The 21,217-nt window shown below is 41.4% G+C and overlaps 1 protein-coding gene across 1 annotated transcript; it reads left to right on the top strand.

Annotated features, from left to right (window-relative positions):
* The first annotated feature begins 8,121 nt into the window (after window positions 1-8,121).
* Window positions 8,122-20,829, top strand: LOC108926064 (phosphoribosyl pyrophosphate synthase-associated protein 2). The gene is made up of 11 exons (XM_018738525.1): window positions 8,122-8,210; window positions 11,751-11,911; window positions 13,888-13,940; window positions 14,915-14,981; window positions 15,094-15,266; window positions 17,088-17,203; window positions 18,762-18,817; window positions 18,955-19,103; window positions 19,188-19,258; window positions 20,058-20,204; window positions 20,502-20,829. Exons 2-11 carry the CDS (start codon window positions 11,829-11,831, stop codon window positions 20,658-20,660), a joined length of 1,074 nt encoding a protein of 357 aa, XP_018594041.1. The 5' UTR covers window positions 8,122-8,210; window positions 11,751-11,828; the 3' UTR covers window positions 20,661-20,829.
* The last annotated feature ends 388 nt before the right edge of the window (window positions 20,830-21,217 follow it).

Genomic DNA, 21,217 nt, shown 5'->3' with positions numbered 1-21,217 from the left:
TATAGTGCATGAACATTTACACCTTACATGAATTTAAGAGGTGATGGGCGAAGTGAATCTGGAAAAGGTGAGTTTTCAGACCCTTTTAAATGCGGACAGAGATTCAGCAGTTCTGAGTGAAAGGGGAGGTCGTTCCACCACAACGGAGCCAAAACTGAGAACCTCCGTGCTTTACATTTTGCGCGTGGGACCACCAAGCGGGTAGATGTGGAAGAGCGAAGCGGTCTGGTTGGGATGAAGCAGTTGATCAAGTCTTGTAAATAGCTGGGAGCAGTCCTGTTGATACATTTGTAGGCAATAAAAAGGGTCTTGAATTTGATTCGGGCAACTGCTGAGCAACTAAAACTCTCAAAATGTTCAGGACAGATCGTGCAAGCACTACAACCACCTACCTCCACAGACTGAGGATCCAAGTCTGGAGCCCATGATTCTTCATGCCAGTCAGTATGATGGTAATCCCAACACTGGCAAGAACTGGCAATCCCCTGTGTGTAATGGCCTGTCAGAGGTCACCCATAGATTCAAGAGAGTTTCTAACCACCCTGTGGAGAGAAGGTGTTGAGCATGTATCAGAGTTCTCGTAAAAAGTGATTGTCTATGCCATTGAATTTCTGACGTTAGCCATGAAAAGTCAATGGAATCTGCCTGCTATACCGATGATCTTTTCTTACAAAGGACATGAGCAATAAACTGGTGTGTTGGTGTTGCCCGATGTATCGGGATTTACTCTAGAGGATGGCAGTAGAGGCGGGTAATTGCATTTCGGAGTGAAGGCTGCAGCACACTGGTCATGAAGCCCGGGTCATGGAGATGCCACCCAAGGAACCAACACGAGTTTCGTTATTTGCTACTTTTCTTCCGACACTGCAGGACCGAGAGGAACCTGTAAGAAAGCGGGACACGTTACGAAGCAAAACGCATGCACTTTTTTGGAGTTTTAAGCAGCCTTTTGCTCAGCCTGTTTGTGAACCATTTTCTGAGACCTTGAAAAGGAAAATGATCTGATCCTTCAGGTTATCCTAGAGAGGACAGGTCCTTCAGACACAGCTGTAAATGTGCCACCAAGACCCCCTAGAGAAGACGTGTTTATGCCTTTTCCCTTGAAATGTGGGCCGATTTTCCTGAAGAGCTCTGCTGGTGCTGCTTTAACCTGGTTTTGTCCTCTTCTTCTTTTTCTCCCTAATGCGACACCTCCACCAGTCTGGACTGCTAAAAAACACACTGTCACTCGTACCTAGACGGAGACAATGGGAGGGGGGGCACCGTCGGTTATATCACTCCCTTCAATCTCATTCATCCCGGATGAAAATTCGAGATCGCAGCCTTCAAAGGCGTTTCGACGCTTCGCTTTTTTGTTTCACAGGAAAAAAAGCGTGGAAATGTACATGCCATTCCACCTATAACCCTCTGTCCCGTAATGTGTGAAGAAATAATAAGTCAAGATGGAAACATTATGTGTGCCTTCCTGCCCTTTAATCCTTAGTGCTGTTTTGCAGACTCCTGCATTTCTTACCAAGGGTTTGGTGCAGTTAGTGGTTTAGGCTCCCATGCTCCCCTGTTTGTGCTACAGCTCCCGGGAAGTTTTCCACATACGCAGCTGTTAGCATAGTGGTTAAACTTGTTACCTTTGTGCCCACAGGCTGGTGGTTTAAATCCTTGTTGCAATTCCCTTGAGTAAAGTACTTACCCTAAGTTGCTCCCATAAAGATTACCTGATTGTATAAATGGGCAAGTTGCTCTATGTGGTTCAACATTTTAAGTAATTTTGGAGAAAAAAAAATCAGTTACATTAATAAATGTACCCATCATGCCTCGATCCAACTTCCACCAGTATTACCAGCACCTCTTTACATTACATTTATTTAGCAGATGCTTTTCTTTAAAGCAACTTCCAATGAACTCTATGTCGTGTCATCAGTCCACACACCTTATTCACCGCAGTGACTTACACTGCTAGATACACTACTTACAATGGGTCACTCATCCATACATCAGTGGAACACACTCTCTCTGTGTCACTCACACACTGTGGGGGAACCTGAACAGCAGGTCTTCGGACTGTGTGAGGAAACCAGAGCACCTGGAGGAAACCCATGTAGACATGGGGAGAACATGCAAACTCCACACACACTGAGCGGGGATCGAGGCCACGTCCTCTCACACCACCCAGGCGCTGTGAGACCCTGAAGGGGAAGGGGACACACCCAGGACAGGATGCCAGTCCATCGCGAGGCACCCCAAGCAGGACTCGAACCCCAGACCCGCCAGAGAGTGGGACCAGGCCAAACCAGGTATGCCAGCGCGCCCCCAATAGATTAAAAAAATAGGGAAAAAACAGTTTCTCAGTTAAAGAAAAGGCTTCAGTAGTATATACAGTGTGATTTTTTTTTTTTCATTTTTAAAATTTATTTATTATTGTCAAAGGATGGACACCTAGAGTTGTGAAAGGAGGGAGGCTGTCTGTCAAGATGGAGAGGCTCTCAACTTGTCTCGGTTGAACAGCGACCCCTTGTGTCCCGTAGCGTCCTTACAGCAATTTTATTCAATTAGTATACATTAATGTACATCGCAACACTCTTACATTACTGTTATAATCCACACAACCTCAGTGAAACCTGAGTGTTTAAGTATCTCCCACTTAAAAAATTCACTTACATTTACATATACATTTACATTTATTCATTTAGCAGATGCTTTTGTCCAAAGCGACGTACATCTCAGCAAAAATACAATTTATGCATTAAGAGAAGGAGACATTGCTGCAGACACGTGACTCAAGTAAACCTGGTTTGTTACCTACCACTTGCTGCACCGAGGTTCATCGTTCAAGTAGGTGCATAAAACACAGGATAGACAAATCCCAATACCCTCCCACCAATTTTTTCCCTTTTTTTTTTTTTTTTTAAATATTATACACAAATGAGCAAGTACAATGCCAGAGCAGTGGCTGAATAAAGGTTGACTTTTGATTTGCACGATGATTCGACTGAATTCTAGAATCGTGTTACATGATCACACCTGTGATAAATTGTAACATTTTGACCCTGAGCCCTTGCTTTACGTACGTGGACATATTTGCTTTTTCTTGGTGTACATCCTATCTGTATGCTGTTTGGCATTGTCCTGTGCATAATACCAATACAAAGAGACTTCAGTGAAACAAAAAATTCCGAGATGCATTTTATCAGCTACATAAAGGGGTGGGGATGGACTCCAGCTTAGGGTGTGTGGAGTTGACATGTTTCTCCTTGTGTTTGCACCCTCGCCCCGGACACGCGTGGAATAACGCACCGGCGAACCACTTCCATTTCTCCTTTATCGAGAAACCCATGTGAGTGGTTGCTTTGCGTTGGACTTGGTGGAACACATCCATCCTTGGGGTCAGATGTTATTTTTATTATTAGTTTCTTGCAAAACTGACATTTTCCTCCAAAGGATCTGACAATGTTTGATCGACGAGCAACATTACTGGAGCACTTCCGGGTAAGAAGCAGGCAGGCACGAGGGACTACTGGGAATGCAGATTCAACCAGCAACGTTCAAGTTCATGTGTATAACTGGTAAACGACCTCCTGCTGCAGTGGATGGATGATTAACCCCCAGTTAAACAACTGGCAGATGATTTCATGACAGCAAGTCATGGGAAGTGGCGAATGTGTAAAAGCCTATAAAGAGCGGGAAGGACAACAAGGGGCAGTTATACATTCTTAAAAAGCACGACGAATAGTGGAGGCAGCGGAGCAGAGATCAGCATGGGCGCCGTGCGTCACCGAACGTCAACTTTGAATTCGATTTAGTGGAACAGCGCCGCTTCGGTGCAGTTGTCCGTTCATATGATTAACCTTCACTCTTCAAGGCCGAATAGCTGTTCTTAACACCGGTTCTTTCTATAATGCATTTGTACGTGAATTCTACAGGATGGTGTACCTGCTTTCCGTTACCGCGGTACTTGCGTGCCAGGGCCTTGTAATACCACGAGCGGGTTTGGGGAACACGAACAGAGTGCGAATGTTCTGCTTTACCTTCTCAGCTGTCAAGACTTGGAAATCAGTCGTTTTGACATTTGACAGTAGTTTCAGTATTAATGACCCCACCAAGAACTGTCTTCTTTAGAAAAAGTGCAGTATTTATGTAGAGCAGTTCCATGCTACAGAATCATTGCAAAAGTTAGCTTTTCGAAGGATAGGGAGGACAAAAACAGTAAATGCAGGCCTGCACTGCTATGCTTCATATTCGTAGGATATAAAAGCAGTATATAAAAGTTAACGAAATTACAGAAATGCAGCATGCCACGAAATGAAGTTGTAAAATTTTAGTAAGAAATCATGTAAAATAAAATTTAAATGTAACATGGAATAAATATGTGACTTGCTTTAATAATATTTTCATTACTATATGATTCTATCAGTATGAAAAAGAGGCTTTGTGTTACCATGGCGATCAAAGGAAAGGTCATAAACAAAGCTGAAAGTGCCAAGAACATGAACAAAGCTGCACATGAATCAGGCAACAACTGGGCCTGAGTACGAGTTTCCGGTGGCAACGTGTGTTGATTTTCAGCAGTTTTAAAATTTAATTGTTTGTGACAGTGTTAGAAGTGAGGCTGGACTTACGAGGAAAACGAGCTACGAGCAGATTTCCGGTACCAGGTAAATTACCGTGTGCTTTTTCGCAGAAAAATGTCGGCTTTGTCTCACACAGCGCTCCTCGAAAGTACGCGAAGCCCTTGTGCCCCTGAGTTTTACAATGAGATGGTTATTTAATGAGAAGCGACCTTTCCCATGTGACATAATAGGTGTGTAATGACCAGTTCCATATGTTGCCATGGAGTAAATTGTGTGTATAGTAGTAGAAACACAGAAGTAGTACAGGTGTAAAAAAGCGAACCCCAAGTTGTATTGCTTCAACCATGTAGGTAAGTAGAATCAGGAATGTAAATCATAATCACTTATTCATTTGATAATTTTAAGATTTATATTGGATCATTTTATTTTTATACAAGAATAACAACCATCCCGATAGGGTTCACATACTTTGAAGCAGCACTGCACATACGTTTCATTCCTGTTACTTTCATGTAGAATCCATAAAGAAAGACCACAGCAGAGCCTAATAAGAGCTTTTTTTTGTATAGTGCTGCATGCCTTTATGAGATACTGGCTGAAACTGGATTTTTACACGCTACTTCACCATTGAAAGGTTTTTGTGGCAGTGAAATGAAGTGCGGTTGAACTGTCATGGGCTGCTTCAATTTTTCAGCAACAGATCCCTCCTCTGGCTGTGCATTTGCTGCATCTACTGTTTACCTCTCTGAAGACATTGTTAGCAAAGTCAGTGAACACTTCGACACGATGGAGGGCACATCCATCCTCTGGGAGAATAAGCCTCAGTCTTGAAAGCAAACATTACAGCGCTTCTCAACACACACACACACTTCGTCTAAAACTGATTTTCCCATACGGGGTTGCGGGGGAGCCAGAGCCTAACCTGGCAACAGAGGGCGTAAGACTGGAGGGGGAGGGGACACACTCAGGACGGGATGCCAGTCTGTCGCAAGGCACCCTAAGCGAGACTCAAACCCCCGACCTACTGGAGAGCAGGACCCGGTCAAACCCACTGCACCACCATGCCCCCGTCTTCTCAAAACACTCTAATAAAAATGTGTGCCCTAGTCAGTGAAGCATCGCAGATGTATTCAGGTCATGGAACTAAAGTCAAGGCAAGAATAATCAATAATTTTGAGGGCACTGAAATATTTTCACCGTGCCTTGCGTTGGTGCAAGATGTATTACATAATGAAGTAAATGTGCTGCAGCCGCACTACCTGGGTGATTTCTCCTCTGATTGCTTGGGACTTATGATATATTCAGACCATCCTGCAGCACTTAATTTCAGACATTTGGAAATAAGTGTTCGGTGTTTCCTGAGAATGTGATCAAAGTGTTTCTTAAGTCTGAATATGGATTTAAAGCAGCAGTAATTAAAAAAGGCTGCAGGCCACGAATAAATACCACTTGAGAATATCGAAGACTGAGTCAGACTATAAACATTACGTTGTGCCTTTGGAGGTGGGTAGTAGTAAGTTACAGTTTCTTGTACTGAAGTAAATTTCAGAAGAAATTGTACTTTTTTCGTTTGGACCTTGATATTTTTACTTGAGTACATTTGCAAGGAAAAAACTACTTTTTCGTATGTCAGCCTCTTCTCATCACTGCTGAATTTCTCATTTTTAATGTTATAAGCTTAAAACTAATCACATTATTTTTATTACCAAATTTTGGTAACACTTCTTCACCATCAGCTGATGTATCCTGTGGGTTTTTTAGTGATCACAGTCAGCTGACGGTCACCTCATTTACATTTATTTGTTTTAGCTGATGCTCTTCTCCAGAGTGACTTTCAATATTAAGATAACAGTTATTATAAGCTTACAATTATTTATCCAGCTGGGTAATTCTCAGCGGAGAAATTTTTTAGGGTAGGTATGTTACTCAAGGGTACTACAGCTGGTGAGGTTCAAACCTGTGGATCCAAAGGTAGTAGCATGAACCACTACACTACCAGCTGCCCCCACAATTACCGCAATTAACCTCTCAATTAACGTCGCAGATAGTTTTGTCTCCTGTTGATGTCATTGCTTATATGATATGAGTCAGAGTGATTGTCTGCATTGATATTGTACACATCCACCATCTAATGTTGATGTTCTACACAAACCATTACCTCACAAGACAACTGTCATTTCAGTGAGACAAAAGCAAGTAAAACGGGCAGCGTTTGTGCAATACGACTTGTCCGAAACATTTTCGGCGTCCTTTGATTTTGGACATTTGAACAGACCGTCTTTTTTTTAAGTCTTCCGCACAGAAGTGAAAAAGCCTAACGACAAAACGACAGTGATGACGTTCGAATCACAGCGATTCGGTACTTGAATACTTTTTTTTTTTAACTGATCACTATTTTTACTGAAGTAAAATGTTGCATGAGTACTTTTACTTGAGTATTTTTTGACAGTAACTACTTTCACCCAAAGTATTGTTTTTGACAGGGGGTGCGGTGGCGCAGTGGGTTGGACCGCAGTCCTGCTCTCCGGTGGATCTGGGGTTCAAGTCCCGCTTGGGGTGCCTTGCGGCGGACTGGCGTCCCGTCCTGGGTGTGTCCCCTTCCCCCTCCGGCCTTCCGCCCTGTGTTGCCGGGTAGGCTCCGGTTCCCCGTGACCCTGTATGGGACAAGCGGTTCTGAAAATGTGTGTGTGTGTGTGTATTGTTTTTGACTTGCCACCTTTGCTTGCTTGACAGGTATTTTATCAAAGGACTTGGTATTGCATGTACATTTGTTATTACTTATTAAACATTGAATTTATATGTAATAATACATTAATATCAAATATATATTTTATATTCTCCAAGATGCTAAATTTTTTAGAGAAAAGCATCTGCTAAATGAATAAATAATGCAAATATAGAAAGTTCAGTGTTCGGAAATGTTTTTGTCTTGTAGACAATGGCAGCAGTACTGCACCTTATTTTTTGTGTTTCATCGATTTAGATCATCAGTATTGATTTGGAATCTGCATTGAAGTCAAATCCCCAAAACTTAGGTATTGAATTCATTTGTGTTTCTTCTCACTTTGCACAGCATGAAAGCATTGCATTGTTATGACGTTTAAAAGTATAATACAAGGTCGGTGGAAAAAAAAAAAACGGGAAAAAATTACTAAGCAAACAGAGATCAAACCATGTATCAATTGTATTTCAGTGTATGTGTCGTATGAACACTTTCATGAAAGAACATGGCTACGCATGTATACGTCATTACAAACCGAGCTTTTTATTAAGTTTGGACCTAGTGGTGCTCCATATCGTAAAAAACGCCTATTTACTACGTCAGCAATGTACACAATTCACAGAGTGTAGGGTTGTCAATTTAGAAAGGTAACAGTACTACTGATCCTGAATCAGTCTAGGTGGTTTTTCTCATAATTGTTAAAAGGTTGGACTGCAGAATAGAGTACGATCCGAGAACTGTGAAAGAGTAATAGCCACAACGACGCAAAGACTGGAGAACGCTGATTGATTGTTGCGAGTCTGCCGTCTCTGACTCTGATTGGTCAACGGATCTGTCAGTTATTTTTACAAGGCTTGGTTGGTTGAACTAGTTTTAGATCGTATCATAAGGTTTAACAGGACCGGAACAAAGACCCCAAAGTGGTAAGAATAGTACACGTTTTTTGGTATTTAAAAAATAGATTATTGTGGTAACACAGTAACACAGATTCTTACACCCCCAGCTGCATGTATAATTTCCAGTGATGTGTTTGTTATAAACTGTTAAAGAAACCTTGAAGTTGCTCCTCGGGAGAGATTCAGCAAAAATAGAAAGAAGGTCATACCAAATGTCAGAGAATGCAGTTCAGGCGCACGTGGAAATTGCCCACACGAGCATCTTGTTTTCTTCTTTGTTTTAGCCGTACTGCGAGTAGTCCGAGGACGCCGTACGCCGTAGTAGATACAAAATGCTGAAGCCTTCAGTGAAGGTGTCCCTGAACATACTAGTATAGCGTAGTGATGTTGTTTCTTAGCACAGATTGTTTCAAAGCGTAGAAGAACAAGAAGCAACTAAATGATGATGATGATGATGCGGTTGAAGTTGGTGGAAATTTACGTGAAGCAGAGTAACAACTGGCAGGAAGTCTGTTGGCAGATCTGTAGCTCACGCAACGAGCAACAAAATCCAGTATCCACTGGAAAATCTTAGTTGCCACTTGTTGGACGTAGAACACTTTCCTACGTTGTTAAGACCACCATGTATGTAGTTAGTAAAATTGTGTCGCTCTCTGGCGTTAGTACATCATGTAGCAACTTAGCTTGAACTAGCATAGTCGCGCGGCAAGCAAGGAGGAACAGAGTTTTTGAGCTGTGCGATTCAGACAGTGATTCTCTCTTGGTGGCGGGAGTTCAGGGTTACTTTTATTAGTATCTTATAAATATAATATAGTTCGTTGCTAAGTACATGCTCTGCGTGTTCCCGCCACTGGAGAGAGAGCTGAATAACGGCCGAGGCGAGGAGCGACGGCCGAAACAACAATGGATGGAGAGCTCGTGCTGGTCTCGAGAGCGCAGTCCCACTACGCGCGCACGCGCGCCCGTTGTGTTGGCACTTTAATGGAAAGTCCGACGACCGGGCGCTTCGCGGCGCCCTCAGCTGTTTCAATAGCGCCGTAATTTTATTAGGCGTGTTCGCGAGTGCGCCGCGTGAAATAAATGTACCGGCGGCGTTCTCCTGCAGCAGTGCCCTTGTTCAAGGTACTTAATCCTGAACTGATAAAGTCTGGTAGGGAACAAACTAAACTAGGTTTGCTTGAGACTTTCATGTCTGCAGCTATGATATGATATGTCTCCTCCTCTCAGTGTAATGCATAAATTGTACTTTTGCTGAGAGGTACCAAACAAAGCGTCTGCTAAATGAATAAACGTAAATTGTATATTAAATTGTTCTTCGGATTGGACCGGTAGCGTAGTGGTTAGCGCTTCTGTCTGTGGATCTAGAGGTTGTAGATTCGAATCCCACCTAGTAGCCTTGCGCTACTAGGTCTCTACCTTAAAAATTGTTCTAGTAAAAATACCTAGCTCTATTAATGAGTAAATAATTCTAAGTAGCTTTGGTGAAAAGTGTTGACTGAATTGATGAATGTGTCATTAGTGTTGAATAGGGAGTGTCCGTTGTGGCTGTGATTCATGCCTTCTATGTGATTGCTGGCCCTCCTCTTGTGTGTCTGTCAGCTTTACCATAGGGTTTCCTGGAGATTTCAACCTCTGCATGGATTCAATACAGTATGTTGGCCTGATTTGATCCAGTTTACCCATCTGTTTGTTTCCTGGCTGTCTGTGGTATCCTTAAAAGTGTCCCCCACAACTTGGTTAGGAGGAATCACTTTTCCCCTTTCCTATTTGTCAGTATTGAGCTTTCACTTCCAAAGAGAATTATAGAAAGTACCATTACTTTAACAGTTAAAATCTTTGTTCTTGTAGCTACCTCAGAGCATTTGCAAACATTTTCCAGATCTTTGGCTACAACTCTGCCAAATGCTAGTCTTTTAGTGTTGACTGCTAGGTCTCACACACACACACACACAGTCAACAACTGTTTGTTCCGAGCAGGGTTACGTTGAGCCAGAGCCTAACCCAACACGGCGCAGGGCTGAAGGGGGAGGGGACACACCCAGTACGGAACACCAGTCTGTCGCAAGGCGCACCCCAAGAGGGGCTCGAACCCCGGACCCGCCACACAGCGGTCACCGGCTGGACCTGTCACGCCCCTTGCTAGGTCACACACTGTTGATTACTGAGCCTAAGAGACAAAAGCTGTCGACTGTTTCCATCTTAAGCATCAACATAAAAATTTCCATGACTTTAATTTTTCCCAGATTTAACCCTTTCTGGCCAGACATTGCAAATTGGCATCAGCTGGTATAGATTTTTCCTTCTGCTAGTAATTGGGCCCTAAGAGGGTTAATTGTAGTTCCATTTTCCCCCTCTTCATGTTGGCTTTTTATGTAGTTTGTTTTTTCCAGTTGGAAATCATTCTTTTCCATGTTGTTTTAACTCTGCCCCCCCCCCCCCCCCCCCCCCGTCCACTGTACATTGTACCAATCAAGATAATCAGATGTTCGTCAACACCCATTCTTGAATTAAATTTGTAGTTTAATAAGGTTGACACAGGGTGGTGCAGTGGTTACCCATGCTAACTCACACAGGCCTGGTCAGTGCAGGTGCAGGTTGTAATTCATTTCAGCGTGTGGAGATTATATACTTTTACCATGTTTGTATGGGTTTCCCTGCAGGTGCTATGCTTTCCTGCCACAGTCAGATGAATTTGAGACTCTATTGCCTGTGCTGTGTGAATGTATGGGTAAATGAATGATCTGCCTTCCCTGCAGTGGACTGGCATCTTGTCCAGGGTATACTGTGCTTAGCCTTGCTCACTGAACGTCTAGGAAAGGCCCTTGGACCACTGTGGCCATGGCTTGGACAAGCAGCTAAATAAAAAGTATAGTTTATTTTGGAATTCTGTATCTTTTTATACTTATACACCATAAATACCAACACTTTTCTCCAGAGCATTTTATAGCATTATGCTACCTACAGTTATTTACCCATTTACTGTATATAGCTGGTTTACTTTTGCTGGAGCAATTCAGGGTAAAAACACTGAAAAGGCTACTGTGGCAGAAGGTGTGGTTTGAACCTGCAGCCTCTGAGCCCAAAGGCAATAGCTGTAACTGCTATGATGCTTTTCCCCATTACTCATCACATACTGTAAATGATGGCACTTATTTCCTCTCCTTTCTTCATTCCTTCTCTCTTTGTATGACTAGTACCTGTGTTGAATGATCATAAACATGATCTTGGTGCCACATGAAGCTACGGTAATTGTGTGACAGTTTGCTTGTTCTTTTGCATCTACTTTTTGTGGTTTTGGATAATGAGCAGATCTTTTCTAGTCTGTTAGCCACCCAGTGTGTGACTGCCTTGGATGGGTTAGCATCGCATTAAGGGTGTACCATGATTTATGCGCTGGCTCCTCTATGAACCTGCAGTGTAATGATACGCCATTGTAATGGAACATCAATATCGGGTATTTCCACCAGTGTGACTTGTGTGCTGCAAACACATATTCATACTTCAGAAGCCATTCTCAAAGGGCATCAAGGTCCAGGATGTGAGACTGACTGACACGTATTTTCGCAGGAAGGTTTCAGCAGTGCATGGGTGCCCAAAAAACCACTACCCGAGTACCAAGAAGCTGACACCAACAATCATCCAGACATGAACATCACTAAAGGAGGCCTGGTCATCTTCTCGGCCAACTCCAACCCCTCTTGCATGGAGCTTGCTAAAAGGATTGCAGAGTGAGTTCAGTGGCTCTGCATTATTACAGTATGCAAACATGGTGTTTTTGGAATTGTTAATGTTCATGTTTAACTGGGTTATGTGTAGGAAAGGGTTTCCTCTCATCGATCGCTGCTCTCTGTACGTCTTGATTCTCTTCATCTGTGCTGTGGTTACATGACATTATATACTATAAATAAGCAGGCAACACAGTGGTGTGACACGTAGCACAGTTGCTTCACAGTGTCTAGGCTGTGATTTTGTAGTTTTAATGTCTGTGGTGTTTCCATGTTTTCCACATGCTTGCTGGGTGCTCCATTTTTTTTGTTTCACAGTTCAAAGGTGTGTTTTTCGGTGGGTTGGTGATCCTAAAATGCCCTGTGTGTGTATGTGTGCGCGTGTGCATGAGAGATTGCCCTGTGACCACCTGGTACCCTGCACGAGGCATATTGTGCTTAGTCTTGCACCCTGTGGTTTTCAGATAAGCCCTGGACTGCCTAGTGTGTATTGATTGTGAATGAGCAGCTATATTTAAACTTTTATTTTCCCAAGTTAATACTTTCAGAACAATTTTTTAACCCCTCCAAAGAGCTAGCCAAGGATGGCTATACATGCAACCTTAAAATGAAGACGTGACAGAAAAATCTGTCCTTAAGGAACCATAATTACTTCAACAGTTCAGCTAATAACCGTTCCACCAATAATTCCATGCAGTAAAAAGATGACATTTGCTATGCTCATTACCTCTGATAACCACGTCTTTATTCAGATTTTATCTTTCAGTAATGAGAGTATAATTTTGAAGATTTTTGTAGGCTATTGCAAGTTGGAACACCTAGAAGTCTTCTTTCCACACGAGTTCAAGGTTTGACTGCAGAGAGTGAGAAGCGATGATACTTTAACTGTAATTTGAGAAAATATACATCAACATAAAATAAGCAAAATTTGGAGTTCACCAAAGGATAGCCTTGTAAATAAATGAAAACCAACGGATTAATGTACACATAGTCATAGTGAGGACAGGGCAGTTTATGCTCTCATATAGGAAACAATGATTGGTCATTACCCTAGAGACAAGAACAAATCGCCACGGTCCGGCATGTAATGGGTGTGCATAGCGTAGTGTTATATGCCTTCTTGTATGTTTTAATCAAATCCTTAATTTTTACATTTTATTTACATTTCCAAGTCACTCCAAAATGTGAAATGTGACATTCATATTTGATTTGATCAAATGTGAAAACGGTGTCCCTAAAAATACCTTAAAACTATTGCTGTGCCATTTTCACCGGTCTTCATAGCTGATGATACCAACATAAAGACAGACTCTAGGATCATAAGGTTGCTTTACTTAAAAATTCAGCTCTAAAATTTGCATGCAAAGGATCAAATCATAAAAGAGTTTAGAACACCAAGCTCTCATGACTCAGCCTCAGCAGGTCCCTACCTTTACTGTAAAGGTAGCAGTTTTTGTAGTTTTGCCCACGGGCTTGTCTCAAATACATTTATTCTTGTTCATCCACAAGCATTTCAAAGTAGCTTTTTTTAGGGACTGTCTACCTGTCATACAAGGGTAAGTCAAGAAATTTTCGCAATGTTAATAAACAGGTAAAACATTTTGTGTGCTTTTTGACTTGCCGTCATACATGAGATAGCCTTGCGAATGATACAAGGCTAATGTTAATTGGGTACAGGTATCTGCAGCTAAATATGCCTGTGTGTGAAAATCTCAGAATCACTTCTCTGCACCAATTACTACCTCTTTTTTTGATGTGTCTGCTCTTAAAATGTGGATGTGTGAATAGGTCACTCAGTATATTTAGTATCTGTTGGAATGTCTTACTTGTAATTCATTTAATTCTTTTTTTGGGACTATAGAATAACACTTGCAAAAGTTTGTTTATGGGTAACCGATCTCGGTGTTAACTTTTAACATTTTTTGTACGATGTGAGCTTTCTGTTGTTGACAAGTGTTTTTAAATGTCTTTTTCTGCAGGCGGCTTGGAGTTGAACTGGGGAAAGTGCAGGTGTATCAGGAAGCCAACCGAGGTGAGGTGGAACAAACGGAGACAGCGGGAACTGGGTAAATGGGTGTATTGTTGACATTCAGTGGAATGTCATATATATGTATAATACATACACGTTTTATGTTAAAAACGAGCCAACTGGACAGTTTCAACTAGTCAGGTCCATAAATTATCCTTGGTGGGTTAGTAGTCCTTGTCTGAAAGCTTAAGCTTTTGTTAATGTTCATATGGCATTTTGGAGTTCTGCCTGCAAATTATTAAAAGCAGCATGAGTAGACAGAAGACAGACCGAAATATTTCTTAAAGCATATTGTACAGAGATAAAAGATGTTTTTGAATGCACACCCAGTGGTGCCAGTGATCAGTGTCATATTTGGCCTCAGTGTTGGTTGCTGTGTGTCTAAAAATCAAACAAGCGAAGACTGTCTAGTACTTTGAGGGAAGTAGGATGACCCATCATTTTGAGAACAAGAAGATGTGATGCTGTTAATTATGCTTATTGCTAATTTGAGTGCAGTTGGTTATTAATGTGCTGTACTTGTAATTGGAGGGACAAAGAAACAATTAAGCTTAATTTTGTAAATGGTAACAGATGTAATTAAATTGTGCCCCTTGGATAATTTGCCAGGATCCTGTGTATGAACAGTTCTTGTTTCATTTCCAGTTTGAGAACTTGCACAGATGTGCTCTAATCCCTGTTGGACATCATTTTAATTTTGGTCCAATGTTTGTGTCATCCATTGAGTTTTATGGCTGGGCAGTCAGAATTCATATGTAAATTTGTATTAAGTAATGCTTTGTGGTCTGAATGTTTAATTACTAGCCCGAGGGGCATTTAATTTCATATTCATTTTAAGTTAAAATAGGGGTATGTGGCTAATGGGAATCCTGAATTATTTTTTTTGTGTGTGTCATGGTTCAGAAGTTAAAAACAAACCTGTAGGCAAATGCTTGTTGTGCTGAATGTCTGACTCTTGGACTTCACTGCTTTCACAGAAACACGGGTACAGATCCAGGAATCTGTGAGGGGAAAAGATGTCTTCATCATCCAAACAGTATCCAAGTAAGTCTCTGGAGGAGAACCCTTGGCAGCAACTTGTTGCGGAAGAAATTGAGAAATTCACCCATGACTGGAGTCACTAAGGTAAAATGCGAGGGCTTGTCTCGCCCCACAGGGACGTGAACACCATCATCATGGAGCTGCTGATCATGGTGTATGCCTGCCGGACCTCGTGTGCCCGCAGCATCATTGGCGTTGTCCCCTACTTCCCCTACAGCAAACAGTGCAAGATGAGGAAGCGGGGCTCCATTGTGTCTAAGTTACTTGCCTCCATGATGTGTAAAGCAGGCGAGTACCGACAGCACCGCAGCTTTCTTTGGAATATGCCGTGTTTGTCCACAAGTGAATCATTACTGAAGAGTGAAGTCCACGCAAACAAAAAAGGGATAAATTACAGAAATTTACAAGGGGAGAAAAAAAAAGGAAATTACATAAATGTTTCCACTTGAGACTCATCCAGTGCTTTTGTTAGAGGGTTCAAGAGAAACAGTGCTGCTGAATAAGAGTCTCCGGGTTTATTTAGATTATTAATTACAGCAACTGTTATGCACTGTCTTCTCTTGTGTTTATCAAAGTGTAATGCAGTGGTTAAAATATACTTTAGTAACAATTTAAAAAATTATTATTATTACTGCTTAGGGTATAGTGTTTCTTAGACAAATAAACCCCTCTTGCCAGAAGTGATCACGTCATACACAGCACATTTAAAGGGATCGACAGCTATGCAATTACAGTGTGACTTCATCGACTAACCATAAACAAAACACACACACACTCTTTCTGAACCACTTGTCCCATATGGGGTCGCGGGGAGCCGGAGCCTAACCCGGCAGCTCAGGGCGTAGGGCTGGGGGGCGATGGGATACACCCAGGACTGGACGCCAGTCCGTCACAAGGCACCCCAAGTGGGACTTGAACCCCAGACCTACCGGAGAGCAGGACCCGGTCCAACCCACTGCACCACTGCACCCCCCCCATAAATAACACATCTCAGGTTTTTGATGTGATAACCTGGTTATGTCCAGATGGTTTTTTTTTTTTTCTTTTCTTTTCTTTCCAGTTTTGCTTTTTCCTTTGTTCAGTATCTAATTGTCAGAAATTTTTATTCAGATTTTGGAAATCTCTAAGAAATGTTGCCATGTCCAGTTCATGGATTCCTTGATGGCAGTCTAGTAAGTTTGTTTGTTTTTTCCTGCTGAAGGGATTTTTGAAACTTGATGCTTAAAACTTTGAATAAGCAATACAAAAAGTAAGTTTTATCTTTTTGCTAAAACTTACTCATTCAAAGTTGCCTCTTTATCTTTTGTTTTTAATTCTGACAATTGGACTGGTCATTCATTTGCGAGAAGGAGGTTTTCTGTGGTGAACTGTGTAGTGTTCCTGCCGTCTGCAGTGGTGTGATAGATTCATGGACCTGTTCTCGGCATGCTTCTTCGGAAATTAATTCTTTAACATGCCTAATTAGAGAATTAACGTTATGCTGTATATGATCATTAAGATGCCCCGTTTTATTGAAAGTTCTTTTTCTCATTGCAGGATTTTAAACTATGGGACAAAAAGAACCATTTTGATTGTATGCAATCCAAAGTGAACCAGCCTAATTCTCAGAATTCCTGGTTTTTAGGGCTGATCTTGGTGTTCTTTCAAACTTTGAACTTTTTCTTGGATTCAGAGAGAAGCAAGATTAACAATCTCATGCAGGCTGGGAGCAGGCAGGGAAATCTTGCTTGATTTTGGGACAATGGGGTCACTACTCATTTGTGGAACCGAAACAATGTGTGAAGAAGAATTAATTTAGGGTGGTTTAAAATCTCACAGATCACTGTCAGATTGTATAGATGGATTATGAGGCTTTGTTTCTGATTTAACACTTTTCCCCCTTCATTTTGAGTCTCTGAAGTTTCACTTAATTAATTGGCAGGTCAGAGAAAGGGTTTATGCCACACAAAGATTTTACTCTAATTAAAGAATAATGAGCTGGGTATGTGCCTGCTTTAGAAGCATGTGGTAATGGACCTGTCACCTCATAGCACATTGTTACCAAGAGGATTGTCTACCTCTCCCTTGATGAGCTTGACCTGGTTAACTTTTTCTTTTCCTACGTTTTAGGTCTGACTCATTTAATTACCATGGATCTGCACCAAAAAGAAATCCAGGGCTTCTTTAACATTCCTGTGGATAACCTGCGTGCCTCACCCTTTCTCTTACAGTACATTCAGGAAGAGGTAAATAATGGAAACAGATGGATCATAGTTAATGCTTCGAAGGAACATCTAGCTTTCATAAGTCTTTTGTTGTTCATTTACCTGGAGTTGGTGGTCAGAATGTTGGACAGACAATAGGAATATCAAGCAAAGTAGTACGGAGTAGGGCAGCACTTTGCATTCTGCTTTCTTTTTGGAGTCGTAGAGATCCTGAGTTGTGTCTAGTGGAATGTCGGACCATTAATCAAGAAGAAAAGCCAATTCTTTTTGGAAATGACTATCTCTAGATGGTACCATTATAAATCCATCACCCTGTCGTAGTAGACAGGACCAGACAATGTGGGCTGAAGGTGTCCATTGTTGTTCTCCAAAATAAATCTGTAGGTCGGAAAATTTTGTCTGCTCATCAGTCCCTTTCAGTTTTTTACTCCACAGGGGTCAGTGTTCTGTGCCCATTATTTCGAGGTTATGCATTTTTGCATGTTGTATTTTGATACAAGTGGCTTCTCAAGGGTAGCGAACCACAGATACCAGCTTTGTGAAGATCACAAACATGCAGTTTTTGTTGAGACTGGATCAGATGATTTTTAGTTTTGTAGTAATTAAAGCTGTCATATTAATACAAAAGATGTGAATAATTGAATTCCCCCCCCCAACCCCCAAAGTGCATGATGCATGACAAGTTAAATACTTTGGCCACATTAATGCATTTTCAGTTAATAAAGAAGACCTTTTATATTTCAGTTAATGAAGCAGGTCAGCAAAGCTAAAATTCCTAAAATATGCTTTAAAACACTTAAATGGTGGTAGTGAAATATTAGAAATCTCCCCTTAAAGCATTCTGACTTAGCAATTCAGATGAACTGTTTACCTTCGTGGTGCCTGTAGGATTGAATATCATGCGTGAATTGAATAAACAAACTTATTAACAGTTCAGTTAGTGCAATATGCAAAACCAAAATCATGTTAAAATAAATTGTGCTAAACAGAATTAATAAATGTAAAAACTAATACAAGCTGCTTCTTGCCAGTGAATGTATTTTATTTCAGCATTTGTGAAACCTCAAAGACGATGCTGTTGAACTTGTATAAAGGATTAATTAATGTCAGTGATGAAGTCTGAAATGGAGTAGGTGTTCATCACAGTCACTTTAGCGCAGTTTTAATTTATTTGCTTTAATTTTCTATATTCTTTACACTGATGTTCTATAAAATGTTGTATGTTTGTGAGGGCTGGTGTTCTATAAATGTGTTGACATTGAACATTAAATGATGGTGAAGCACTAGGCACAGAGGAGAGGAAAACCTACCCTAATTTGTTTTTTGTTTTGCTTGCTCCTTACATCATTAGTAATTAAGAAATTGGGTCATTTTGCATTTAAGTAAAATTGGCTGTTGGGGAAATAGAAAGAAACATTTGGTTGTTTGCTCATACACATTCTGCACAGTTTTCCTCTACTTTCAGGTTTAAATTATATGGTGTACAGGTCTTGTTTTTGGGCTCCATTTCAAGTCCTAGAACTTTCATAGTGGTGATACATATAGGTTGACCATAGTATAACATGTTAACTATTCTCAGATTCCAGACTACAGAAACGCTGTAATCGTGGCCAAGTCTCCAGCTTCAGCTAAAAGGTAAGCTCACTTCTTCTTGAATTATCTTGGTGGTGTAGGGGTGCGACCATTTTTTTTTTTTTTTTTGACAGTCTCCTCTGTGAGCTGTGGGCTCAGTTACGCTGTTCCAGTATCAGCTGAGGAAGCTTGTGTTTCAGGGCGCAATCCTTTGCCGAGCGCCTTCGGCTTGGCATTGCAGTGATCCATGGAGAGGCGCAGGATGCCGAGTCTGACCTGGTGGATGGTCGCCACTCTCCGCCCATGGTTAAAAACATAGGAGCCATTCATCCGAGCTTGGAGATTCCCTGTGAGCGCTCCCGTTCACATTCTTGAAACACAGGTTCTTAAAAAAAATGTATCTGCATTTTAATTTTTTTGTTGTTTCCTCCAGTGTTGATACCCAAGGAAAAACCCCCCATTACTGTGGTTGGAGATGTAGGGGGAAGGATAGCTATTATTGTGGTGAGTTTTAAGATGACCTCTGGTGGGCAAGTGGACAGCAACTGGACTTTGCACTTATATGGCCTCAAGGGGGAGAGGTGTTTGATTTCCTCTTTGAAAAGATGTGTTAAAGCACGTCTACTTTTTCAGCACAAAAAGTTTTGGTGCATTTGCCTTATACACTCATTAAGTGCGTCCGTGGACACGGTGTCTTCCTTTTCATTATGGGAACTTAAGATTCCATGAGCAGGTTGTTCTACAGTCATATTATTGGGAGAGTTTGAATTGTTTTAAAGTGTGGTTTGCTGACTGTATAAATTTCAAAGCTTTCTGCAGATTTCCAGTTGAAAATTACCATATTAAGTAATTGCAGTTGAAGGTTAAGTACTGTATCCTCTAATGGTAACGGTATAATTGTGGCCCCTCCTAAACTGCAAAAATTGTTTCAAGCTTTGAAGGATTGCTTTTACCATTTTTAAAGAATTCTAGAAGCTTTAATTAAAGCTGAAATTTATATATAATGAGTATATTTAAATGTTATTGTTTAAGAAGTGGGGGTGCGGTGGCGCAGTGGGTTGGACCAGGGTCCTGCTCCCTGGTGGGTCTGGGGTTCAAGTCCCGCTTGGGGTGCCTTGCTATGGACTGGCGTCCCGTCCTGGGTGTGTCCCCTCCCCCTCCAGCCTTACGCCCTGTGTTACCGGGTAGGCTCCGGTTCCCCGTGACCCCGTATGGGACAAGCGGTTCTGAAAATGTGTGTGTGTTTGAGAAGTGTGAATATTACACAGACTGTGAAACCTTGTTTTTCAATGTCATCTTGCAGGATGACATCATCGACGATGTGGATACTTTCCTAGCTGCAGCAGATACGTTGAAAGAGAGGGGGGCTTACAAGATCTATGTTATGGCAACACATGGTATCCTGTCGTCTGATGCACCACGGCTCATAGAGGAGTCTGCTATCGACGAGGTCAGACATGTTTTAACAATCAGCTGTGTCCAGCTGAGATGTATATCATGTTCTGCTTTTTACCCGGTTTAAATTGCTTTCCCAAGAAGTTGATACTTCAACAAGTGAATACGTAAGGTTACTTATCTTCTGCTGTTCTACCATCTCTGCTCAAGGTGATGACTATTGCATTTGACATTCTGTGAACCCTCATTATGCCCTAGGCAGGCATGGTGTGAAATGCCTGTCATTGGTCTACAGCTCCAAGTTTGGCCTCATGGAGATCTCACAGTCCTCCTGTCTTTGACTCCTTGACAGGTGGTGGTGACCAACACCATCCCCCATGAGATCCAGAAACTGCAGTGCCCCAAAATCAAGACTGTGGACATCAGCATGATCCTCTCCGAAGCTATTCGTCGCATTCACAATGGCGAGTCGATGTCCTACCTGTTTCGTAACATCGGCGTGGACGACTGACGGCGTTGATCAAGCCTCTACCCTTTTCCTTGCCACAATGTCACACTGTACAGAGGTTGCATCTTGTTCAACACTTTAACCTGAGGCTTTTTTGTTCTATTTTGTTTTGGCCTCTGTTACAGTGGCTAGTGCTCAAAATATAAATCCTAGCAGAAATGTTTTTTTTTTTTTTTTTAGAAAAACATTTCAACTTTTTTATTATTTAAGAAAAATATTGACTCATCTGGAGTCTACTTATTCTAATGCATTGTCATATTAAATGTGGCTGTAATCTTCATTAATGGCTGGATGAAATTGTGTGGTCTACCTATGAATTTAAATGTCATCTGAAGTTTAACTCAAGGATGTGCTTGCAAAGAATTAATCATAAGTTTGGTAATTTCTTGTTTTTTACTATGATACATTTCATTTATTCATATTCTGCCTTCACTAAAGCCGCATACTCTATACTGTGACAGTATGTGGTAATGCCCATTAGCCCAAGTGACTTTCTGTCAAACTTTCACTTTTTTAATATAAAAAGGCATTTTTTAATTATAAAGACAAAACGGGTAAAC

The sequence above is a fragment of the Scleropages formosus genome, chromosome 20, assembly GCF_900964775.1.
Source record: "Scleropages formosus chromosome 20, fSclFor1.1, whole genome shotgun sequence".
Lineage (NCBI taxonomy): Eukaryota > Metazoa > Chordata > Actinopteri > Osteoglossiformes > Osteoglossidae > Scleropages > Scleropages formosus.
This window is presented reverse-complemented; position numbering and strand designations above follow the sequence as displayed.